Source organism: Callospermophilus lateralis, chromosome 4, assembly GCF_048772815.1.
Source record: "Callospermophilus lateralis isolate mCalLat2 chromosome 4, mCalLat2.hap1, whole genome shotgun sequence".
Classification (NCBI taxonomy): Eukaryota; Metazoa; Chordata; class Mammalia; order Rodentia; family Sciuridae; genus Callospermophilus; species Callospermophilus lateralis.
The window spans coordinates 45,810,431-45,837,285 of NC_135308.1; the positions used below are offsets into that span (position 1 = coordinate 45,810,431).

The 26,855-nt window shown below is 33.4% G+C and overlaps 1 protein-coding gene across 2 annotated transcripts in view; it reads left to right on the plus strand.

Moving 5' to 3' along the window:
• Nucleotides 1-26,855, plus strand: part of Tnks (tankyrase) — a 199,538-nt gene that overhangs the window by 26,041 nt on the left and 146,642 nt on the right. For both annotated transcript variants that reach the window (XM_076853776.1, XM_076853777.1), the window contains exon 2: nt 447-671. In XM_076853776.1, coding sequence (XP_076709891.1) covers nt 447-671 — 225 coding nt within the window. The remainder of the gene's footprint in view (nt 1-446; nt 672-26,855) is intronic.

Consider the following 26,855-nt stretch of genomic DNA (forward strand, 5'->3'; position numbering starts at 1 on the left):
TCTACTTACATTCCTCTCTAGTTTCTCTAAAAATGTAATGGTGAATATTATGATGTATCTTAGCCTTGGTTGTCGGCAGTATTTATGTAATCTTTACCTTTTAAAATATAGAAATGTGTTTTCTACATGTAATTTTGCCTTGTGAAACTTGAGAGGAAAGTGAGTGCTTTGGATAGGAGTCTTGTCTCATTCTTTGGTGTTTCTGGCACAATTGCCCAGCCACATACCAAGTGATTAAGGAATATTTTTTGAATCAACTGCATAAGTGGGTGATTAAAAGAGCTTCCATAGTTCTGGTTCTGTGAAATGAAGATCCTTTTGAACGGAGCTAATATTTTTTTGCATTTTGTTTGGCTCTTTTTAGTATAGACTATTTAAGTGCATATTTGTTGGCTCTTTTTACAAAATTGATTTAATGTATAAAAACATTTCCACATTCTTTTTAGGTTTTGGAAGGAAGGATGTTGTGGAACACTTACTACAGATGGGTGCTAATGTACATGCTCGTGATGATGGAGGTCTCATTCCACTTCATAATGCCTGTTCTTTTGGCCATGCTGAGGTTGTGAGTCTGTTGCTATGCCAAGGAGCTGATCCAAATGCCAGGGATAACTGGAACTATACACCTCTGCATGAAGCTGCTATTAAAGGGAAAATTGATGTCTGTATTGGTAAGTATTATTTGATGATACCTAAATTGTAAGTCCAATTTAAAGTATAATTTTAAATTAAGGCTTACTTTGTGTGTGTGTTTGATTGTGGGATGTGTGTGTGTGTGTGTTTGTTAAACTGTGGTATAAATAATATTCCCCCCCAAAAGGTGAAGATTTATTGCTTCTTTGAGAGGAATTCCTTTCCATCAAAAGGGAAGTAGATGGGAACCTAAAGTTATTGATTAGGAACAAAATTCACAACATTAGCTCTCTGAATGCAAATCAGACATCAACTAGTGTAGAACTAAATTTTGATGGATTACCATTGTCAAGTTTAATTAATTTATAGGCTATTAAAAGACTGCAAATTTCCCATCCTTACATCAATGAGAACTGTTATAAAGTATAAATTCTTACTAAATTAGATGGCGTATTTGGATATGATAGCTTGGTTCAGAGAAAGTCATCTAGTACTAAACCAAAGACCTCTGTAAGTTACTAAAATTGAACACCAGCCAGTTTCACTAGAACTGGAAAGCTCTGATTATGTGTTTTAGTTGTTGATGGTCTTTATTTTATTTATTTTTATGTGGTGCTGAGGATCGAACCCAGTGCCTCATGCATGCTAGGAGAGCACATTACCACTGAGCCACAACCCCAGCCCCCCCAGCCCCTCTCCCTTTTTTTTTTTTTTTTTTTTTTTTTACAAATTACTTACCTGGCTGCAGAATCTTCCCATTCCTGATTATGTGTTTTATATCCAGTAGTTAATAGCTTAGAATTTTTAAGCTACAAAAAGTGATTTCAAACCTTATTGAATTGTTTCTTTTAAATATCTAGATTATCTAAATTTATAGTCATTCAGTATTTCTTTTTCACACATGAGAAATTTATTATTATCTCTTAAAAGAAATGTTTATTTTTCAGTTGTAGATGGACACAATACCTTCATTTTATTTTTATGTGGTGCTGAGGATTGATCAAACCCAGTGCCTCACACATGCTAGGCGAGTGCTCTACCTCTGAGCCACAACCCCAGTCCTCATTATTGTCTTTATGTTAACATTTTAAAAAATGTACTGGTGGTACCACTATTAAGACTTCTTCTTAATAGTGGTTTCCCCCTTATAGACATCTGTTCCAGCCTCCATATATTTTTCAGTTTTCCTCAAATTATTGCTTTATCTGGCACAACTTCTTTATCACATTCCCTGTCATTATCCTTGGTTACTTCAGCATCTGTTGACATAAACCTTTGGACATCCTGTCCGTCTAGCTCTCTGGCATCTTCTACTTTGGGTTGATCCTCTCATTTCCTCCCGAGCTTCTCACTAACTCTGCCATATCCTGTGCCAAGTTCTTACATAAGACTACCTTGAAAAGCTTGAACTTATCCTTTTTCTGACCACAAAACTTCTTAAATTACTTGCTTTTGTATGTAATCACTGTTGTTGAACTTGATAGTTATTCTTTCTTAAACTAGATTTTTAGCATCCCTGTCATCACTATTTCTGTGTCATCTTATTGTCATATCCATTGGATTTTTATCTGTCATTAGTCATAATTTTACACTATTTTCACCTTTTTAAACTTCAGAATTAAGTTTTTATACCTATATTTATGAATTTTTTTATCAGTGCTTTGAATTTATTATTGAAACTAATATTCTTCTCCTCTTCATCCTCCTCCCAAAGTACACAATGAAAATACCATTTTTATCTAGGTTCTGTTGATAGGATTAAGTATAGTGCTTGAATATTTAAAGAATGGATCTCTGCAGCCCCCAATTCCCACAGTCCTTAGTAGGCAGTGGCACATATTGTCCTTCTTTTGTTATAAGTTTTGTGGCCTTATAAGAATTGAGGGAAACTGTGAAACTGTGATCAAAATATATTTGAGATACACTTGCTATTGAAGTATGTAATAGGGAACTCAAGATTGGTTGTATACCTTTCTGATACTTACCTTTCAGGAACTTTCTCAATCCTTTGGAATCTCTGATAGCATCTATGTAATACTTACTGAATTTGAGCATAGTAAAAGAAAAAGTGTTTCTATGAAGAAAATTTCTGTTTTTAGCTACTGAACAAAAGTATTGAAAGCCTGTTTTCCTTTTTGTTTGAGTCTGATAATTTTCAAAGACTGGTCTACAAAATTGATTTTTAAAGGTTTTTGCCTAAATGATTAAAAACCTTATTATCTTAAGATTAATCATACCTCTATATGTGAAATATAATAGCAAATATTATTATTGGCTTAAGGGGAGCTTTAAGGCAGATTGCCATAAAGACATGCTTGGTCTTACATCATCACCTCACCAGTTTTCTGTTGTGGGTGAGATAAGGGGCTACTTACTTAACCTCTCACGTTTTATTATATGTAAAATAGGAGTACTATATACACATCTTTCTCTGGGATTCTTGAGAGGATTAGCAAATACATGTACTTAGAAGAATATCTTGTATATACTCAGAAAATATTAAGTGGTATTAATTGCTGCTGTTATCATTATTGCTAAGATCTCAACTTGAGTTTTGACTACTCATTTTTATAGATTTCTTGGTTCTCTCTGTTCATCCTTTATTGACACTTAAAAATACCAATTTAGAAGTCTTTAACCCTTAAAGCTACTATTTAGCTATCATGAAAAATAAGAAAGTATAGACTGAGGTTATTTAAAAACCAACTTAAGTGCTTGTATAATTAAAGCAGCTACTTAAGACTGAGGTTATGAAATTGATTAAAGTGATGTTTATGATACTTTTGTATTGTTTATGACAAACCCAATTTATGTCAGAAATCACACTTTCTGCCTTTAAAACTTAATACTTTCTCCCTATGTTCATAATATAGTCTCAAGAAAATTAAAATAAATGCTATTTTCTTTTCTGCATATATAACATGTGATTTTTTTTTTTTTTGAGACTTTCTAAATGCTGATGCTTGGAAACTGTTTTAAAAGCAATTTGTAGGTATAAACTTTTCATGCAGTCAGTTGATAAAAATTCTGGAAGTAATAATGATGGATATCTGTCATTTGTTTCTTTCTTTTCTTTCTTTTTTTTTTTTCCTTTTTCACTGACTAGTATCCAATTTCTTTCCTGGTTTTGGAGATTTGAAACTATGGATGTTCACAATAGGGAGAAATACAGAAACTGCTGGAGTCAGATATTCCTTCTTTCTACCCTTTGGGCAGTCAGTAATGACCTCTGGTCAATCAGACACTCCATTCTATAATGTAGAATTTTGAGTACAAAGTTATAGAGATATTAAAGAATCATTCTAAGCATCAGATTTTTTTTGTTGCAGAGTTGGCAGTGGTCAGGCTGTAAAGTTCTTACTAAAAGACAGTTATGCTTTCTTCTACTTACCGTATAGACTTGTTTTCCAAGGTTGGTTTTATACCTTCCTGTCTGTTCAGTTTCCATGTGTTAATATTTTTGCCTATTTCTATTGCCTTCCTGCTGTTCCCATGTATATCACCTGCCCACTTCTTATTTTCTGGAATTTTCAAGGTTGAAGGGAACAGAATATATTGCCTTTGGAGGCCTCCTCTTATGCCTCCAGGAAGGACAGCTTGCTGGCTACCATGGAAAGTAATTCTAAAGATAATATGGGGCATGGTTTTCTAACACATCTGGGATTCTCACTTTGGAATACCCCAACATCTGGACCCGAAACCTGGTAAGCTAAATGAAAAATAACCACTCATGTCAATTGGAGAGGAAGATTGAGAGAATAGTTAGCATATATATCTAGGATGATTGAAGGGATCAGATGAGTACCTAACTTAAAAATATCCCTCAGGAAAATTAATTAAAAATTAATATGGAAGAGACTTTCTGGAGTCCCCCAAAATAATTTTTTTGAAAGCAAAAGTTCAATTGATGAATAAAGACAATATTAGTAGCCTTAAAGATCAGATTTGGGAAATATCCCCCAATATAGGCAAAAATGTTAACACATGAAAATCATGAGGAAAATGATAAATCTGGAAAAGGTAACACTGTTTTAAAACTCTACATGTTATAGGAGTTTCAGAAGGAAAAGAAAAAAGAACTAATGGAAGAGCTCAATAATAATTAAATGATAAGGAAGAAAACCCCATTTAGATGTTGAAAAGGCTTAAGGAATTTCATACTGCATTGATAGGCTACATTGAAGAGGGGCCATACTGAAGTAATCTGGGGAGAATCGCTGCCTACAGAGAGGGGAAAGAAAATCATTTACAACATTGAAGGCTTGAACGCAATGGAATACCTTCCAAAGACTGTTGGAAGAAAAGGACTGAACTGCAGCTCCCTTAATAGAGAGTAGTTCTTCACCTTTTTGAGAGTAAGAAAGGGGCTGAATGTAGTAAGTATGTTGTTATATTAGGAAACAAAGCTGCTGTTAGCTTGCTTTCTTTCTGTACACTTTTAAACACTTTTTGTTTTCCTTTATCTTGTATATGGACTTGTGGGATCTTAACTCTTTATCTTACTTGGAATTCCAAAATTCATACTGCTTTGTAAAATCTAATAGGACTTAAAAAAAATAGATATGTTTTCTAGGATCAGTGGGATTATATCTTAGTGGTTAAAGTCAGAGACCAGGGCCCTTGAGTGAGTTAACATCTTTTGTTATTAAAATAGGGGTAAAAATTGTATGTCTTCTAGTTAGGGTGATTAAGGTAATACAAGTAAAGCATCTTCATGTAATATCCCTATATGATATATAGTGTAATATCAGTATGGTATATGCCCAATGGCTTATTGTTGAAATAACATGATTAGAAATAATTTTTCTGTTATTACATGATATTCAGTTGCTTTTATATTTACTGAAAATGCAAGAGAAAATGAGATTTGATGGTATTTTTCTTAAAGGTCTGTAAGTATATTGGCTTATTTGAAGAGATTAGGCAAACTATGTAAAGATAGTATCATTTAATAACATAATTAAAATTAAGTTGGTTATCTAAATGACTAGTGAAAGCAATTAGCTGTAATTCTCATTTTCCCATCTCAGTTCAGAACTTCAGTTAATTATTTAACATGTAATAGGATTTCTGCCAGTTTTTCTCTCTCACTTACAATTTAGGAATTCCTTCTTATTAAACAGTTTTCCCTATTCTTCCCCTTTTAAATTGATTCTCTCTCCTTCTCCCCATTTTTTTTTTTTTTTGCCTTAGAAAATAAAGGGCATACCTTCAGCGTTCAGTCATTTACACAGCTAAAATTTGCGTTCATTCAATTAAATGTAATATGTCCACTGAGGTGAAATCTTGATTAAAAATAAAAGTTAAAACACTGTGATAATATATTGCACACATAATATATATATATATAAATAAATAAATTTATGTATTTTCATGTGTGTATACATCTATGAAATTAAGTGGCAAATAATCTAATTGATTTGATTTGTGGGCTGATATAATATGGAATTATCAGCCTTGATGAACTTTGCTTTTAGAGTAGTTGAGAACCATTGCCATCTGTTATGAAAAGCAATCAAGTAGAAGCCAGAGCACCTGGAGACTACCTTTGTATCTCCCATTAGCAAGCACTTTGGTTGGGGACATATTATGGGGCAGATTATTCTCTGTACCTTAATTGCTTTGATTATCAAATAAAAATATCTTGCTGGGGACTGAGACTGTGGCTCAGTGGTAGATTGCTTGCCTAGCATGTGTGAGGCACTGGGTTCGATTAAAGTAAATGAAGTAAATGAAGGTCTACACATCTAAAAAAATATTTAAAAAAATATCTTGCTGGAATTTTATAAAGACATTTTGAGATGTTGGAATGCTATATAAATTTAATGTGGTTGTGCTTTTAAAACCTTTTCTCATTATAAGAAGGGATATATTCAGTTGACTTTTCCACATCAAAGATTCTTCATCTGTAGATCCAAACAATTGTAGACTGAGCATGTTTAGGGCTAGGAGGAGGATTGCCTCTATTGAACATGTAGATTTTTTTTGGTCATAATTTCCTAAATCATATTGTGTAACACCTATTTACATAACATTTACATTGTATTATTATAAGAATTCAAGACATGATTTAAATAATAAGGGTGGTAGTTTATATGCAAATACTATGCCATTTTTATATGAGTGACTCTATTATTCAGGGATTTTGATATTTTTTGGTGTAGGAGTTGTCCTGAGGCCAATACCGTGTGAATAAAGAGGATTACTATATGTGGCAGACAGAATAATGGCCCAGAAATGTCCACATCTTATCCTGGGAACCTGGGAATATGTTACTTTACTTGCAAATAGGAGTTAGGTTTTAGATGGAATTATGTTGGTAATCATTAAAGAGTCTGCTTTTTTTTCTTTTGTTGCTTGTGCTTTGGTGTCACATTTGTGACTACATTGCAAACTCTAGATCATGAAGACTTTAAAAAAATTTTTTTAATTTATATATGACAGCAGAATGCATTACAATTCTTATTACACATACAGAGTACAATTTTTCATATCTCTGGTTGTATACAAAGTATATTCACACCAATTCGTGTCTTCATACACATACTTTGGATAATAATGTTTAATACATTCCACCATCATTTCTAACCCATACCACCTCCCTTCCCATCTCACCCCTCTGCCCTATCTAGAGTTAGTCTGTTCCTCCCATGCTCCCCCTCCCTACCCCACTATGAATCAACCTCCTTATATTAGAGAAAACATTTGGCATTTGGTTTTTTGGGTTTGGCTAACTTTACTTAGCATTATCTTCTCTAACTCCATCCATTTACCTGCAGATGCCATAATTTTATTCTGTTTTATTGCTGAGTAATATTCCATTGTGTATATATGCCACATTTTCTTTGTCCATTCATCTACTGAAGGGCATCTAGGTTGGCTCTACAGTTTAGCTATTGTGAATTGTGCTGCTATAAACATTGATGTGGCTATGTCCCTGTAGCTGTTTTTAAGTCCTTTGGTTATAGACCAAGGAGAGGGATAGCTGGGTCAAATGGTGGTTCCATTCCAAATTTTCCAAGAAATCTCCATACTGCTTTCCATATTGGCTGTACCAGTTTGATATACCATCAATGTATTGAGTGTACCTTTTTCCCTACATCCTCGCCAACACTTATTGTTGTTTGTCTTCATAATAGCTGCCATTCTGACTGGAGAAAGATGAAATCTTAGAGTGGTTTTGATTTGCATTTCTCGGATTGCTAGTGATGATGAACATTTTTTCATGTATTTGTTGATTGATTGTACAACATCTTCTAAGAAGTGTCTCTTCAGGTCCTTGGTCCATTTATTGATTGGGTTATTTGTTTTTTTGGAGTTTAGTTTTTTGAGTTCTTTATATATCCTAGAGATTAGTGTTCTATTTGATGTATGAGGGATAAAGATTTTAATTCTTGTGCCACAGGAGTCTTATTAAGGAAGTTGGGGCCTAATCCCGCATGATGGAAATTAGGGCCTACTTTTTCTCCTATCAGATGCAGGGTCTCTGGTTTTATTCCTAGGTCTTTGATCCATTTTGAATTGAGTTTTGTGTGTGGTGCGAGATAGGGGTTTAATTTCATTTTGTTGCATATGGATTTCCAATTTTCCTAGTACCATTTGTTGAAGAGGCTATCTTTTTTCCACTGCGTGTTTTTGTCTAACATAAGATAATTGTAATTTTGTGGATTAGTCTCTGTGTCCTCTGTTCTGTACCATTGGTCTACCAGTCTGTTTTGGTGCCAATACCATGCTGTTTTTGTTATTATTGCTCTGTAGTATAGTTTAAGATCTGGTATATCGATGCCACCTGCTTCCCTCTTCCTGCTGAGGATTGTATAGTTATTCTGGGTCTCTTTATTTTTCCAGATGAATTTCATGACTGGTTTTTCCTAATTCTATGAGGAATCTCATTGGGATTTTGATTGGAATTGTATTAAATCTGTATAGTGCTTTTGGTAGTCTGGTCATTTTGATAATATTAATTCTGCCTATCCAAGAGCAAGGTAGATCTTTCCACTTCTAAAGTCTTCTTTGGTTTCTTTCTTTAGGATTCTGTAATTTTCATTATAGATCTTTCTCTGCTTTTGTTAAGTTGATTCCCAAGTATTTTTTTTTTTTTTTTGAGGCTATTGTAAATGGGATAGTTTTCCTCGTTTCCCTTTCTGAGGATTTGTCACTGATATACAGAAATGCGTTTGATTTATGGGTGTTGATTTTATATCCTGCTACTTTGTTGAATTCATTTATTCTAGAAGTTTTCTGGTGGAACTTTTAGAGTCTTCTAGGTATAGAATCATATCATCAGCAAATAGTGCCAATTTGAGTTCTTTTTCTATGTGTATCCTGTTAATTTCTTTTTTTTTCTGTCCAATTGCTTTGGCCAGTGTTTCAAGAACTGTGTTAAATAGAAGTGGTGAAAGAGGGCATCCCTGTTTTGTTCCAGTTTTTCGAGGGAATGCCTTCAATTTATCTCCATTTAGAATGATGTTGGTCTGGGGCCTAGCATAGATAGCCTTTATGATGAGGTACATTCCTGTTATCCCTAATTTTTCTAGTGTTTTGAACATGAAGGGGTGGTGTATTTTTTCAAATGCTTTTTCTGCGGCTATTGAGAGGATCAGATGATTCTTATCTTTAAGTTTATTGATGTGATGAATTACATTTATTGATTTCTATTGTTGAACCAATCTTGCATCCCTGGGGTGAATCCCACTTGATTGTGGTGCATGATTTTTTTGATACGTTTTTGATTCGATTTGCCAGAATTTTATTGAGAATTTTTGCATTTATGTTCATTAGAGATATTGGTCTCTGGTTTTATTCCTAGGTCTTTGATCCATTTTGTGCTTGCCTGGTTTTGGAATCAGGGTGATATTGGCCTCATAGAATGAGTTTGGAAGTGCTCCCTCTTTTTCTGTTTCCTCAAATAAATTGAAGAGTATTGGTATTAGCTCTTCTTTAAAGATCTTGTAGAACTTGGCTGTGTATTCATCCGGTCCTGGGCTTTTCTTGGTTAGTAGACTTTTGATAGCGCCTACTATTTTGTTGCTTAAATTGATCTGTTTAAATTGTGTATATCATCCTGACTCAATTTGGGCAAATTATATGATTCTAGAAATTTGTCGATGCCTTCGATATTTTCTATTTTATTGGAGTAAAAGTTTTCAAAATAATTTCTAATTATCTTCTGTATTTCTGTAGTGTCTGTCGTGGTATTTCCTTTTTCATCACTATGTTAGTAATTTGAGTTTTCTCTCTCCTTCTCTTTGTTAGCATGGCTAAGGGTCTGTCAGTTTTATTTATTTTATTCAAAGAACCAATTTTTTGTTCTGTAAATTTTTCAGTTGCTTCTTGTGTTTCAGTGTCATTGATTTTTAGCTCTGATTTTAATTATTTCCTGTCTTCTACTGCTTTTTGTGTAGATTTGTTCTTTTTCTAGGGCTTTGAGATGTAATGTTAAGTCATTTATTTGTTGACTTTTTCTTCTTTTAAGGAGTGAACTCCATGCAATGAGTTTTCCTCTTAGTACTGTTTTCATAGTGTCCCAGAGATTTTGATATGTTGTATCTGTGTTCTCATTCATTTCTAAATTTTTTTTAATCTCCTCCTTGATGTCTTCTATAACCCATTGTTCATTCAGTAGCATATTATTTAGTCTTCATGTGTTGGAGTAGCTTTTATTTTTATTTTATCATTGATTTAGAATTTCATTCCATTGTGATCTGATAGATTGTAGGGTAGTATCTCTACTTTTTTATATTTGCAGAATTGCTTTGTGGCATAATATATGGTCCATTTTAGAGAAGGATCCATGTGCTGCTGAGAAGAATGTGTATTCTCTCATTGAAGGATGACATATTCTATATATGTCAGTTAAGTCTAAGTTTTTGATTGTATTATTGTTCTATAATTTCTTTGTTCAGCTTTTGTTTGAAAGATCTATCTAGTGATGAAAGAGGTGTGTTAAAGTCACCCAAAATTATTGTGTTGTAGTCTATTTGACTCTTGAACTTGAGAAGAGTTTGTTTGATAAACGTAGATGCTCCATTGTTTGGGGCATATATATTTATAATTTTTATGTCTTGTTGGTGTATGATTCCTTTGAGCAGTATGTGGTGTCCTTCTTTATCCTTGTTGATTGACTTTAGCTCGAAGTGTACTTTATTTGATATGAGGATGGAAACCCCTGCTTGCTTCCGCAGTCCATGTGAGTGGTATGATTTTTCCCAACCCTTCACCTTTAGTCTGTGGATGTCTTTTTGTATGAGCTGAGTCTCTTGGAGGCACCATATAGTTAGGTCTTTTTTTTTTTTAATCCAGTCTGCTAGTCTATGTCTTTTGATTGGTGAGTTTAGGCCATTATCATTTAGGGTTATTATTGAGAAGAAAGTATATTCTCTCATTGAAGGATGAGAGAATGGTATGTAACGTGACTTGTTTTCTCCTCTGATTAGATTTTCCTTTAGTGTAATCCCTCCCTCTGTTGATTTTCATCATTGTTTTTCATTTTCTCTTTGTGGAATATTTCGCTGAGAATGTTCTATAGTGCAGGATTTCTAGTTGTAAATTCTTATAACTTTGTTTATCATGGAAGGTTTTTATTTCATTATCAAATCTAAAGCTTAATTTTGCTGGATATAAGATTCTTGGTTGGCATCCATTTTCTTTCAGAGCTTGGTATATGTTGTTCCATGATTTCCTGGCTTTGAGGGTCTGGTTTGAAAAATCTGCTGAGATCCAAATTGGTCTCCCCCTATATATGATCTGAATCTTCTCTTTTGCAGCTTTTAATATTCTATCCTTATTCTGCATGCTAGGCGTTTTCATTATAATGTGCCTTGGTGTAGATTTGTTGTAATTTTGTACATTTGGTGTCCTGCAAGCCTCTTGTATTTGGTTTTCCAATTTGTTCTTCATGCTTGGGAAATTTTCTGATATTATCTCATTGAAGAGATTGTGCATTCCTTTGGTTTGAAACTCTGTGCCTTCCTCTATCCCAGTAACTGTTAGATTTGGTCTTTTGATGCTGTCCTATAATTCTCGGATGGTTTGTTTATGGTTTCTTACTATCTTCATTGGGTGATCAACTTTATTTTTCAGATTGTATACTTTGTCTTCATTATTTCATGTTTTTCTTCCAAGTGATCTAGTCTGTTGGTCATGCTCTCTATTGAGTTTTTTATCTGGTTTATTGTATCCTTCATTTCAAGGGTTTTTGATTTTTTTTTTCAGAGTCTCTTTAAGTAATCTTTTGTTACCTGTATTTGCTCTCTTATCTCTTTGTTGAGTGATCAATTTTTGCCTGTATTTGCTCATTTAGGTCATTCTTTAATTCACAGATAAAATGATCTGTTAATTAAAGAATGACCTAAATGAGCAAATTAATTATGAACCTTCTGAATTACTTCTCTGACATTTCATCAACTTCGCTGTCCATGGGTTCTGTTATTATAGTATCCTGGTTTGTTTGGGGTACTTTTCTCCCTTGGTTTTTCATGTTGTCTATGTATCTTTCTTTTTTGTAGTGTTGATCTGAGATATTACAGTTTCTACCCTATATTCTTGTAGTACCCATGCAGAATGTCCGCAGCTCACCTTGATGTTGGGCTTCCAGACCCTGTTGGGTGTCCCTCAATGTATGCTACTGCAACTAAAGGTGTGGTGGCATTAGACAAGGTAACTCGAGAAAATAGTTGATGTTATGGATGTCTCACAGAGATAGGACTGAAAGGTGGGCCTCACACTTTCTTTGGGATGCCTGCTCTGAGATTCAACTGCTTCTAGGCCCTGTCTATTGTCAAAAAGTTAGGAGCTACTGCCTGGGGAAGGCTATGGTGATAACTGCAGTGTCCCAAGATGAAAGTGAGTTAGGCTTTAGTCTCCCAGGTGTGTCAGGGGGTGAACTTGGACCTACCCTGGTCTTGGGTCCTGAGGAAGTTGGTGTGGGCAGATCTGGGCCGGGCCTGGGCTCCCCCATAGTCTGTTTGAAAGGGGTGGTCCTGTGCTGGAGGCTGGGCTGCAGCGGGTGTGTCTGCTGGTGGAGGGATAGACCCGGGCCTACTGTGAGCCTGGGTCCTGTGCAGGCCAGTGTGCATGAATATTTAACTCTATGTTTTTTCTTATAATTATGAGTTTGAGCTCTTGGAGTTTGATCTATTGATATATCACATGAGAGGATAGGTTAGCTTCATTTGTTTCCTTGTGGCTATTCAGTTTTCCATTCATCCCAAGATAATTATCAAGGAATGAATGGAAAATTGAATATTTACTTTTTTTTAATCATTCCTTGATAATTTTTTTAATAATGATGATAATGATATTCTAATATTGAAACTGCCTTTTTTTTTTATTTCTACAAGTGTGATAGTAATGTACCCCCTTTTATGTGATTCGTTGACCTGTTTAGCTAAAATGTAGTTTTTTTAAGTCATTTCCTTTTTGTAGGGGCTCATTTAGGTAACAGTATGTATGTGTATTATATATGTATGTGCATTAGTGGTTCCTATTTTCTTGTATAGTGTTCCATTGTATGGATGTGGCACAGTTGGCGGCTCTTTGGATTGTTTCCAGTTGGTGGCTCTTACAAAGAGTCCTGCTGGGCTGGGAACCACTGGTATGTGTGTCTTGGTGTAAACCAATTGGTTTTTTTTTTTTTTTTTTTGGATTGATCCCTAGGAGTGGGATGGCTGGGAGGAATGATAAGTGTAGTTTGGATTATAAAAGAAAATGCATTTTCATGATGGCTGAACTTGTTCAGCATGTACCTACTGGGATTTGTATACATTCTTTTGTAAAGTGTCTGTTTAGATCTTTTGACTGTTTTGTAGTTTGTTTTGATTTTTCTTAATGAATTATGAGAATTCTTCTTGTAGTTTGTCTATGGTGTTTATTGGATGGGTATATCATGAAATAATTTCTCCTAATCTGAATTTTGTCTTCCATTTTCTTAATGGTATCTTTAGATAAGCAAATATTTTTAATTTTGGTGAAATCTGAATTTATCAATTAAAATGCAAAAAGTTTACTAGCATGGAATAAGGTCATATTTATATTTGGCCATTATACTTACATTAAAAGCAGTTTATAGTGATATAAGATTATAGTTATAATTATATTGCAAAAATGCAGGAAAGCAGTTTTTGGTTTGAAAGTAATATTTCATTGCCTGAAACCATTTCATAAATGAAGGATCACTAATACTTAATTTTTTTTTTTTGGTTCATACTTTCCTTTAATGTCTTCTGATAGCATTGTGAACATTATCTGCTTTTCCAGAGTCAGAAGACACATAGATATCCTTTGAGCATTTCTTCATGTTATTGGCTTTGGTGGAATTCTTAGAACATTTCATATGCCTACAATATTAAAAGATGAAAAATGTTGTATCAAAGACTCCTATTCATATGGTTATAGTCTAACCCTCTAGTTCTCATTGGCATCTAAAAGTGGATGTCAACCCTCTGTTCACTGAATATATTTGCTCTTTAATGCAGCTATAGGACCAGTCTTTTAAGCTGAATCAGAAAAATTGTGAATTTAAGTAGATTTCAAATTGGTTTAAGTTCCTTGTTATATGTTCCCATAATACTGTTTTTAAATCTTGCTTGATAGGTTGCTTGATAGATAGTAAATTGTTAGATTGTTGTTAGAGTCACAGATTGATTGTTAGTTCTTTGTGGTAGAATGAAACCTCTTTCTTGTAGTCTCATTGCTTAATATTATTATCTAATCATGTACTTGAGAAATTAGTATGGAGTGACAGCAGTTCACAAGAAGATGATTATTTTTCATTATCGTGCATTATAGATAAAGAAACTAAGTAATTTTCTATTAGGTAATATTTTGAATTTAACTTGAAGTGGTGTGAATTGCCATATATCAGATATTCCGTGTTCATATACAGGTATAAAACACATTTTACAGTTGGATGTGAATTATTTAGATATCAGGCATTTGTCAAGTAACTACTTATCTTTCATCAGGTTTCCTTGAAATGTTGATTCCAGGGGCTGGGGTGGTGGCTCAGTGCTCGCCTAGCATGCAGGAAGCACTGGGTTCAATCCTCGGTGCCACATAAAAAAAACAAACTAATGTATCCACCTAAAACTAACGATAAATAAATAAATATTTAAAAAAAGAAATGTTGATTCTAATTGTGCCTTGACTTTTGGCTATAATGGATTTTTCTGGAAAGAAACTTTCTGTGAAAAAAACTTTTTTGTTATTACTTACAGATCAAATCTTTTGGGTTGCCTCTCATGGGAGATGAGCGGAGATAGGAAGGTAGAAAGGAAAAGGTAATGGTGGTAAATTTAACCAAAGTTGTTGTGGATAGATGATATTAGTAAAGGATTTTCCCTTGAGCTATCTCAAAGCACTTAGCCTAGTTAATTTCATTAATATTTATGTCCTTTGCGTGAGATTGATGATTCAGATTAATTTTGCTAGTGAGTAAAGAAGAAAGTTGCTCTTCTGCCTACAGTCTGTTGAGCTGATAAAACGTTGTTATAAAAGAAATGTCTGGATTGAGAACTGAAGTTTCTGTCTGCTAAATTTAGAGAGGATTTATTGAATACATTTTAAGCATAAGAAGTTAATTTCATTTTGCAAGTCTGCCAGATTAATTCTTTTTTCATTCTTTTTAGTTTAGCTTTTAAACCACCTAATATTTAGCACATTTTAAAGTTAGAAAACAATCTTTATATAGGCTTTGTAAAAAATAAAAAAATTCATTGTCTACTAAAATTTAAACCTACTTTGTACAAAAATCCTAAGGTAATATCCTTCTCATAATTTTCTTATAACTTTGCTTTATATATGTTTTCTAGAAAAGTAATTTTTATTTTTCCACTATGCACTCTAGTTTAAATTATCTGACACTTCTGTGGCTACCTACCCATATATCACTTTATAATTGTTGCAAATTTTGTGCCAAACTTTTTGCCAAAATGGGATGTGATCATTTTTTTTTTTTTTTTTTTTTTAAATTTCTGCTGGTATTACTTGAAACTCATTTGTTACTTACCTGGCTTTGGTTCAAGATTAAGACTCATACAACACTTGTGAATATACATTAGTGTAGTAGTGAGAACTCTGAGGTAAAATACATTATCCATCAGTGAATTCATGCCCTGGAACTGGGAGTGATTGGGGATTGGGATGGGCAGAAAGGAAGGCTATTGTTTATCATATTGGAGGGTGCAGATGTAGAAATTTCCATTAATATAGAAAGTTTGATTAGTGCTGTTAGACAGTGTTCACAATCCATTTTACATAAAATGGGACCATTCCATGCATTGCTTTGTTCTCCCCTTTTCACTTTGTTTTAAACATATTTTGTTATCACTGAATGTTTTAATATAATCTAATTTTAAAGGCTTTAAGAGTTTTATAAAAATAATGTTTATTTTTTTAAAATCAGTTTTCTGTTCTAGAGCAGTTAGGCTAGTTCTGGTTTTCGTTATTTTATAAACAGTACTCTAGAAAATATAATTTTCTTTGAATGACTGTATAGTTACTTAGTTATTTCTAGTTACCTGGAAATCCACAGCTTCTTAATAAGGAATGAAGAGGTTTTAGCTACTGGAGGACTCCATTAGGGCTCTTGATTTAGTCATTCACATTATCTGTGCATATATCATCCATAAATGAGCTACGTTAAGAATGATAGTTCTTTTCCCCCAATTTCCATATACCTTGCAAAGATTAGTTTAAAATTTTAGCAAAGCCTTGAATATGATTTCCTTGGTTTTATTTCATTATTGTCTTCTTTCTCCTTTCCTGCCAGAATACCTGCATTTTGCTTTTTTAACATTAGTTTCGTATATAAAAACTGAATTGAAATCTTATAAACAAATCTCAGTGTAGCATTTTCATAAAAACTAAAAGTTGGCAAAGTTCCATACTTGCATTCTTAAAAAGAGAAGCCAGGGTGTCAGTGATTTTTCTCTTCTGAGATAATCCCCACTGGCACTGAGCATCCTTATCTTGATGATTTGTCTGCTTTTCAAGAAGGTTAGAGTAGTTATACATTTACCTAATAAATTTGATACTATTATTCTAGGCATATTGAATAATGGTGGTAAATATACATATAATACACAAACTCAAATACACATATGTGTATAGTTTTATATTTGTTTATCATATTTTAGAATTCTTGGAAATGCATTAGTATGAATGTCTTCACTCTCTTAAAGCCTTAAGAAATATGGCAAAGCTACTTAAATTAGTAGGAAAGAGTAACTACCCCCTCCAAATAATAAGAATAGAAACCCCTCATACATACATTTTTTTTACTTTAGATTGACCAGGGTAGTTCAAAACAATCTGTGGGTTTCAGTGATGCATGACTTAACGTTTGGGCTTTTATTTAATGGTATTTGAGAAAAATGGCTCATGTAACCAGTCAATTCTTACTTTACGTGGTAACCATTTTATCTGAGCTGTTTTCTCACTTTTTACAGTCCCACAGTTATTGAGATTTCAGAGGCAGGTCAGTTTGGAGACAAAAGATTTTAGGGAGTCCTCACTAAATTAGAAAGCTATGAAGTATAGTATAATTGTATTTATAAGTTTAAAAAGTATATACTTTAAAACAAATCTTGGCTTTTTAAAATCTGATAATCTTTTTCAAATTGGGTGGGTGCTAGACTTTTCATGTGTAAACAGAATCCAGGATTAAAAATGTGCACTGTTGTTTGATATTTTGTCCCCATATATGACAGTATAAATAAGATTTACAAAACAACAACAAAACCTTCCAAACACTGTGTATCCAAATATTTGTTTATTTGGGGACCTGAAAGTTTCTGAATTTGCTGTTGTGCAGATTTTGTTTTGCCTGTTTAGGGCACAGCTTTGAGTGTGATCGTTTGAAAGAATATGCTCAAGTATGAGAATTGAGGGAACAAGAGCAGGATAGTTCCAGTGGGTCTCCTTAAGAGAATACAGGCTGTCATGGATGTTAGTCAGAATTATGGTTTCAAGTGTTCCCACAGGGGTATTGTTTGATAGGGTTGTTAGGACGAGGACATTGAATATAGGAATAGTGGATATTTATAAATGTGTAGATATGCCTCTTAGAATTCATAAAAGGGGAGAAAAGGTGAAGTTATAGTTCTGGGGTAATTTTAGTTTGCACTTGTATAGAATGATCAAATAATTTAAATGGTTGGTTTTAGAATTAGATAAGAAATCTAGTTTATCACTTAACAATTGTGAATTTATACAAGTAATTTAATTGCTTTTTTGTCTCAACTAAAATGGGCATCATGTCTACCATGTAAGATTATGTAATGTTAAAGGAAATAACACATCTAAACAATCAGAGCCTCAGTAAATGTTTGCTTGCTTGCTCTTGCTCTCTTTCTCCTTGGATGAAACAGATATTTACATAGATGACTTTGGTATTCTGACACAAAGTGAACACCCAGAAAAAGCTTAATGACTCATTGACATTTACCCATATACTGTTCTTTGTTACTATCAATATGAATTAGTATTATGCCCTTTCTTTTATAACCTTTGTAATTTTATAAACTTGAATTGTGATTTGGTAAGACATGGGATAAGGTCCCTTTTATTTTTTAGATTTTGACTTAATAGACATATTACATGTAAGATTATGGAAAATAATTGATACAACAATTTCCTCATGAGTATTTCAATATTAGGAGAATAAAGTTCTGGTTTGCTGCGACCAAGTATAAATTGAAAGCTTACTAATATTAAAGAAGTGTGAACAATGGTTATTATTTTTTAAAGCAAATGATTTCCGGGTAAGTAGTTCTCTTTCAAGCTGACAGAGGGCATTATAGTAGCTGCTTCTGAAAATTGTAACCCATTAGGAATGAGAGGAAGGGAAAGGACAAAGGAGAAACTTCATTAAAAGAAAAAAGGCACTTTTTTTGCTTCCTGGTACTATGTCCCTAGCTTGGTCCTCTTTGCCCACATTTCCATCATGATGTTCTGCCTAACTTCAGGCCCCAAGGAATGAAGTTGACCATCTGTAAATTGAGACTTCTCAAATTGTGAACCCCCAAATAAACTTTTCCTTTTTTAAAATAAATTTTTAAAAAAGGAAAAAAAAAAAAAGAGCATTCTTTTCCTTCTTGAAGTTGGGGGATGGATCTGAGGTAAGATCTGAAATACATAAGTAAATACTACTATTAAGAACAATCCAATAGGTAATTTACGAAATACAATAGAAAAACAAAACTGAGTTTTAAAAATTACTTAATTTTATTTCGACAATTTCTCAGAGAATGGAAACTCCTAAAATTATATTTTATGTCTCCCTCAGATTCAAATTACAGTGTTATTTTGAGGTTTCAGTCTGTTAAATGAGTTCTTCTCAGAGGCATGGGAAAATAATAGTAATTGTGTAATTTCTTAAGAAATCAAAGTTCAAACCGGGTGTGGCGGCACACACCTGTAATCCCAGCTACTTGGGGAGACTGAAGCAGGAGGATCACAAATTTGAAGTAAGACTAGGCAACTTAGCAAGACCCTGTCTGAAAATCAAATAAAAGGTCTGGTGATACAGCTCAGTGCTTGCCTAGGATGTGCAAGGCCTTGAGTTCAATTCCTAGTACCATAAAACAAAAACAAAAGTTCAAAGCAGAATCAGAATATTAGGGTACAGGTTTAATCTTGTTTCTTTGGGGAATATTTTAAAATATGTAACATTAAACTTTGTAAACTAGTAATATTAAAAGTGTTTACTTTGATCTCAGAGTAATACATAGAAAGTTTAGAACAGTAGGAATACCTTGAGGACTTGAGAGAAAGGGTGGTTATGAGCATTTTAGTCAAGAATTCAGAAAGTCAAGTTAGGAAGCATCTTTATGTGCAGTCAGTCCTCCCCTTAGAGCTGGAAAAATTCTGTGATCCTATTTTAAACTCACATGGTCAGGTTGTAAAGATACTCACTTTAATTCTTAGGTTCATTTCTTTTAGCCGAATCTAGTCATGTTGTAGAGAAAACAATCTCCCTCAAGCTTGGTTCACATTAATTTATTGTTCCTCTGGCTGTTACCGATTTGTCTTTATTTTAATTCAACAATTTTTTTTTAAGCTGTTTGTGATTCTGTTTTTGAGGCAGGTGAAAAGATCCGGATTTGGATAACATAGGGTGTTTATTGAGTTCATTTAATTATAATAGCAGTTCTCTGAATTAGGTAACATTATATGAAAGAAAAGATTAACTTGCCCAAGGTCAGTTACCAAGTACAGAGCAGTATCCCAAACTCGGGTTTATCTAGTTCCTGGGATAATACTTTCTTTCCAGATTTATTCTCTTAAAATTTTTAGATAAAAAGAGGGATGTTATGTTACTGTGATTGCTTTATTTATTTCAGTACCTGCCTTAATCTTATAATAAACTGATTTTCGAAAGCAGATAATGCAGATTTCATGAATACATTATAGCTTAACTTTGTTCATTTCAAAAATAATTGACCTTGGATATAAAAATCCTCAATATATACACACAGAGTAATCTGTAGCTAAGTTACTGTAATGTAATGTACCTTTGAGTCAGTAATTAAATATTTGTAATGTCCTTTTAGGAAAATTGTTGCCAGCCGAGGGGGTGCATGCCTGTAATCCCATCCCAGCACCTTGGTTGGCTTGGCTAAAAAGGCTGAGGAAGGAAGTGGGAGGATCACGAATTCAAAGCCAGCCTCAGCAATTTAGCAAGGTGCTAAGCAACTTGGTGAGACCCTGTCTCTAAATAAAACACAAAGTAGGACTGGGTATGTGACTCAGTCATAGAGTGCTCCTGAGTTCAATCCCCACGCCCCCCGTCCCCCCACATCAAAAAGAAAAACAAAATTGTTACATGTTTATGCTTAGAATATTAAAAAATGCTTGTTTTATCTTCCTAACAACTCTGCGATGTATGTATTATTATAATTGTCTCTTGATTTATAGATGAGGAAATAGAGTCACAGAGAGGTAAAGTGGCTTGCTAGTGTCCCAGAACTTGATGGCAGCAGAATTGGGATTCTAAGCAGAGCGGTTTAGCTTCTGAGTTTGGGCCATCTTCTTAACTTTAGCTATGATACGTTGCTATTAGTAGGTTAAGCCAACTGAGTCCAAGAGAACTGGATTTTTTGAAACTTAATAGGACTGCATTTGTTTCTTCCTTTTTTTTTCCCCCAGTGAGATACACGGAAAAATGTTAAATGGATCTCTCTGTAACGAGGCACATAAGGACAAATGGATTACTTAGGTGAAATTAAGTTTATTACAAGTCTCAGATGACAGAATTCTGAATTTTGATCACTTTTATATGAAAAACAATGACCCAGAAAAGTATGACAAAAACCTTATAATTTTGCAAAATAGTCATTTCTTCACTATTTTAAGACGACTTGTTTCTAAATTCTCAGCATTATCACAGAATCTGAATTAATAGATTTACTTTAAATTAACTTTATTAACTTCATATACTGGCACCATATATGATATTATTTAGTTGACAGAACCATTCAACTATTATCTCTCTCTTGGTTACAAATTTAATAATTAAAACAACATCCCTTGAAAAACATTGTTTTGGCAAACATACTTAAAAGCATGCATAAAGATCATTTTTGTCCAGGGAGCAATTACTTCATTAAAATAATATATATTTGTACTAAACATTAAAATAATGTATAAATGTGTAAAATAGACCACAGAAATCCTGATTATTTTACTCTCTGAGATATCACTATTTTTGCTTAACCCATGACTAAATCTATCTTCATATTTTAAAAACAAGTTTGGATTTAAGATGTTATCATAGGAGATGTCCATTGAGGTTATCTGCTGTATTATCCTCTCAGAACTGATGCCTCCTTCCCCGGTACCATTATCTGTATTGGCTCTTCCTGTTTCCCTTGCCAAACTTTTAAACTCTATAACTGAATATTGAGCCAAGCTGGACCAAATTCTCTTAGTGAGAATTTGAAGTAAAGATTCATATAATATAGGTGAATGTGTTTGTATATGAGAAGAATGGCTAGGAGACAAGGACAGATAGCAGCAAGATAAATATTTGGACATGTTTCTGCCTTTGTTTTTGATGGAATACCTCCATTCTTTAAGCAATATTCAGGGTTGATAGCTAATATAGTTTTTATCTCTATTTGTCAAAGTCTATACTCAAAGATACATTCATAGATCTTAGCATCTTAAATTTAGAAGGATTTTTAGAGCTCATTTTTAATTCTTTAATATTATTATCTTTTTTTAGCTTATTCACTATTTTATTTTACTGATTTACTATTTATTTTTTTATGGTTTTTTTTGGGTGGGGGGTACCTGGGATTGAACTCAGGAGAACTTGACCATGATTTTGTATTTTATTTAGAGACAGCAACTCGCTTTTGCTGAGGTTGGCTTTGAACTAGAAATCCTCCTGCCTCAGCCTCCTGAGCTGCTGGGATTACAGGCTTGTGCCACTGAGCTTGGACTTTTTTAATGTTTTTAAACTGCAGAAATCTTTCTTTACATGAAATATAACTTGCAGTAACCTGATTAAGTGTATAGAAATGGAAAAAACTTTTTCAACTTCATGTGCGGGGCTGGGGCTGGGTCCTCAAGAACCTAAAGAGCAGGAGTTCTCAATGAGGGAAGTGAGGAGATATTGTCTCATGGCAACTTTCCACCCTTACAGAGGGTCACCAGGTATTCACTCAACACTCAGATTCACTGCAGTTCATGTATTTATGTACAGACACTGAGAGGATACTTGCCGAATTTCCAAAGCACCATGGAGGAGTCATCATAGTATACCTGCAACAAAAAATTATGTGGCTCAAAATGTCATCAGTTTCAAAGCAGAGAATATATCAGTTTAATAATGTATTTGATACAGTATATCCAAAATCTTATTTCAATGTGTAATGTTCATAAAACATTTTTTTAGCTAAGTTTCTGAAATCTGGTGTTCATTTTATACTTAAAAGTACATCTCAGTTAAACATAAAATGTTTCTGAGTAATACTTGATTTGTATTTGGATTTCGTAAGTTTTGCTATTTTGAAATAGCAGATTCATATACCTAAGGTATTCCAAACATTTCCCAGTAGCTGCATGAAGTATCAATTTTTAAATTTAATTTAGCTGTAATTAAATGTAACCAAAAATTCAGATCACCACAGTCTCTGTACACATTTCAAGGTCATAGTCAGTGGTCATATGTGGGCTGTTGCATTGGATAGCATTGGTCTAGAACATTGGGAAATTATTAATCATCTTATTTTATGGTTACAGAGACTAAGCTAAGACCACACAGCAGTTAGTTGAAAACTTCTCCTGACCTAGCTTTATTCTGTGTTAATTATACTGGAATTCTTGTTCTCTTTTTTAAAAAAATATGTATTTTTTTTAGTTATAGATGGACACAATATCTTTATTTTATGTTTATGTGGTGCTGAGGATCGAACCCAGTGCCTCACACATGGTAGGTGAGCACTCTACCTCTCAGCCCAACCCCAGCTCTGTGGAATTTTTGTTCTTTAATCTCCATTTTAGAAGAGCTTTATAAATGGGTCACATTAGTCTATGCATTATGTAATGAGGTTCTCAGGTTCCTCCAAAGAATATTAATTAAGATGAAAGAAGCTTACTTCACTCAGTGAATGTCACTAATCATTCACTGCAAAAGACACCAGTGAACATCAAAGAAATGTTTATCTCATATTCTCAAGAGAAATTTGCTTATTATCATGAGTAGGTTGAGAGAAAACAGAACTGATCACTCTATTTTGTGTCTCACATTTAACCTGGTGTATACAGTCAGTGTTTATTTCCTGTGAATGTTAGAATTCAAAGAATTTAAATGAATAGTTTATTCAGGTGTTGAAATAGTGCTGTAAAGAACATCAGTAATTGTAAAGGATTCTTAAAAAAAAAAAAAGACAGAAAGTAAACTATTTTTTAAATGTAAAATTTTACAAGGGGAAAATATTAAACTTATATTCAGTAGTTGTTTTGTTTTGATTTGGCTAATCAGACCTAGATTTTGTATGTCTTGGTTGCAGCATAGTACTATAGAAAAGTTTTGAATATATCTCCTTTATTATTAGCAGTAATATAAAATACTTTAAAAAGTATTACATAATTGATAATCACCTAAATTAAACCTGTCCTGAAAAATAGAAATATGGTGACTTTGTAGTTATAAAATAAATTGGATTATTTTGTAAGTGGACATGGAAGCAATTGTAATTAAATCTCTGCTTAGCATATCACTATATATAACATAATATATATATTAAAACAGGCTTACAAAAATTATTTTCCATGTAGTTCATATACCACTTATTAACTTCATGCTGTATATTGAGTTGTATTATGGTTATTGTTGCTGATATTTATGTGAACATTTTTTTTCTGCTTAGGCTTCTTTTTAAAAAATTTTTTTTCAAGTATTTATTTTATTTGGTTGTAGACGAACACAGTACCTTTATTTTTATGTGGTGCTGAGGATTGAACCCAGGGCCTTGGACATGCTAGGCGAGCACCCTACCACTGAGCCACAACCCTAGCCCCTAGGCTTCTTGAATTTATAGATTGGTGTCTTCCTTTAGTTCTAGGAAAATATCAGGTAGTTCTAGGAAAATATCAGGCATTATGTCTTTAATATTTTTTAACTTCTTAGAGTGTTCAGAGCATGTTAGATCATCAAATTCCATCTGCTATGTTTCTTTTTTATGCTGCATTCTTGGAAATACCTATATCAATATGTATTTTTCAGCTCAGCAATTGTCCTGTTAGCTATTTCTAATCTGCACTGAAACCCTCTTGATTTCTAAAAAATATTTATTTGATTGAGCTTTATCATATAAACAACTTTATTGAGTTTGGAGGTAATGAAATAAATGGATCCATTCTAAATATATAGCTTAATGAACTTTGACAAATATGTACACCCATGTAACCACTACCAAAATCAAGATAATATAATATTTTTATCACTCTAAAAATTTTTCTGGTACCCATTTGGCTCATTTACTTCCTTTCTGCCATCTCTAGTCAATATTGAGCTTTTTGAAAACATAAGGTCGATTTTCTAATATAGAAATTTGTTCTTTGGTGTCTGACTTATTTTGCTCAGCATGTTCTGGAGGTTTTACCTGCCGCAGTCTGGCTGGGCACAATTCAGGAGCCACTTGTCAAAAGAAACTAACTTTATTTTTAGAACCACACAAGATAAACAAAACAGCTCCTCAGGAAAAAACCCTCAGAGCCCAACTGCCACACCCAGCTTCCCACAAGCCACACACCCCAACAACCTCTTCCTCCCACAATCCTCCTGCTCTTGAGGCCGATTGGCTGGGTCGCATGGGCGGAGCCAAAAAAGTCCCCCAATGAGCAGCTCCGTGGTCTGAAAGGGCAGGGAAACAGCCCAATGAGCATCACCGCAGAGGAGCCAATCAGCTAGATGTTGCTGGGGCCGCTGTGAGCCAATCATCAGCTGGCAGTCTGAAAGTTTGCTGGGGCCCCTTCAGCTCATCAGCTGGCAGTCTGAAAGTTTGCTGGGGCCCCTTTGGCTGTGGCTCTCAACATTTACCTCTGTTGTATGTCTCAGTAGTTTGGTTTTTTTTTTTAATTTATGAGTAGTATTGTATTGTATGAATATGCTACAATTTGTTTATCTTTTCATCTCTTGATAGAAATTAAGAGTGTTTCTAATTTCGACTAATACAAATAAACATGAATGTTTATGTGTAAATTTTTTGTATGGACAGATGAGGGTTTTTTTTTGTTTGTTTGTTTTTTGTTTTTTAAGTTTTCTTTTGGTTGAATGCCTAAGGCTGGGTATATAGTATGCTGGGACATATAGTATAGTGTATTTAAATTTATAACGAAATGTCAAATTGAGCTCCAAAGTAGTCAAACATTTCTTATACTCTTCAGCAATGTATGAGAGTTCCAGTTTAGTACCTCCTCAATTAACAATTGGTAATGCTGTCTTTAGTTTGTATTTCTCTGTTGATGCATAATGTTGAACTTCTTTTCTTATGCTCATTAGTAATATATCTTCTTTTGTGAGTACCCTAGTTTTTTTCAAACTGCATTGTTTTTTCATGATTGACTTGTAGGGAATTCTTTATATTATCTGATAGTTATTTACCATATTTGTATGTTGTAGATATTTTCTTCTAGTTTCTCTTCCCTTTTCATGTTCTTGATGATGACTTTCAAAGAGCAGTTCTTAATTCTGATAATGTTCAAATTACCAGTAGTTGATTTTAAGGCGTAGGCTCTTTTTCTCCTGTCTAAAAAAATCTTTGCATTTCTCAAGGTTCCAAAGATTTTTCTTTCATATTTTCTTCTAGATTTTATTTTCAATTTTTAGCTACATTTAAGACTTTGGTCTTTTCAGAGTTGTTTATATGGTGTAAGAGTTTTTTACTTTTTTTTCATTGTTTTCTAGATAGATAGCAATGCCAATATGATTTATTGAATAGACCATTTTCCCACCATTAAATTACTATTGACTCTTTTGCTAAAAAATCAGTTGACTTTAGATATGTTATATTTCAGAGCTATCTTCTATTTCACAAATTTGCGTATTGTTTTGATTCTAGTACTATATAGCAGGTTGACTACTGTAGCTTTCAATAAATCTTGAAATTAGGTTGTGTTGAACTGAAGTTCTATAGTTTCTCCACTTGCTTGTCAGAGTATGTCAGTTTACTTCTTAAGGCCTTTTTAAAAAAATTTATTTTTTTATTTTTAAAGTATATTTCCTTTAATTCTTTGGTCTTACTCATGTATTTACTGCTTCAAAATCTTTGTTAACCAAAGGGTCAGTCTTTAATCCTCTTTGGGTATGGTTTCTAGTGACTTTTTCTTTACTAAATCACATTGTTCTTTTTCTTTATATATCTAAAAAGTTTAATTCAGTAGTTGAGATTGTTATAATTCTGCAGTACTTATTTTCATTTTTGGTCTTCTGAAGAATTTTTATTCTTGTTTTAGCATATAGTTCAGTTGCAGATTCAAAATTACCCTGAACTTGTGAAGGTTTGATTTTTAAGTTTTGTTAATACAGATCTGTGGAAAGCCTAAGGTGTTTCCCATGCTTTTTATAGTATAGTAAGGCTCAGTCTCCTGTCTCTTCCACGGATATGTTTGTTTGGGGTTATAGACTTTATTAGTACATGTCTAGACTTAAGCAGAATTTCTCAAATGTTTAGTCTTCGCATTATGAAAATCATTGAGCATGCGAAAGAAAT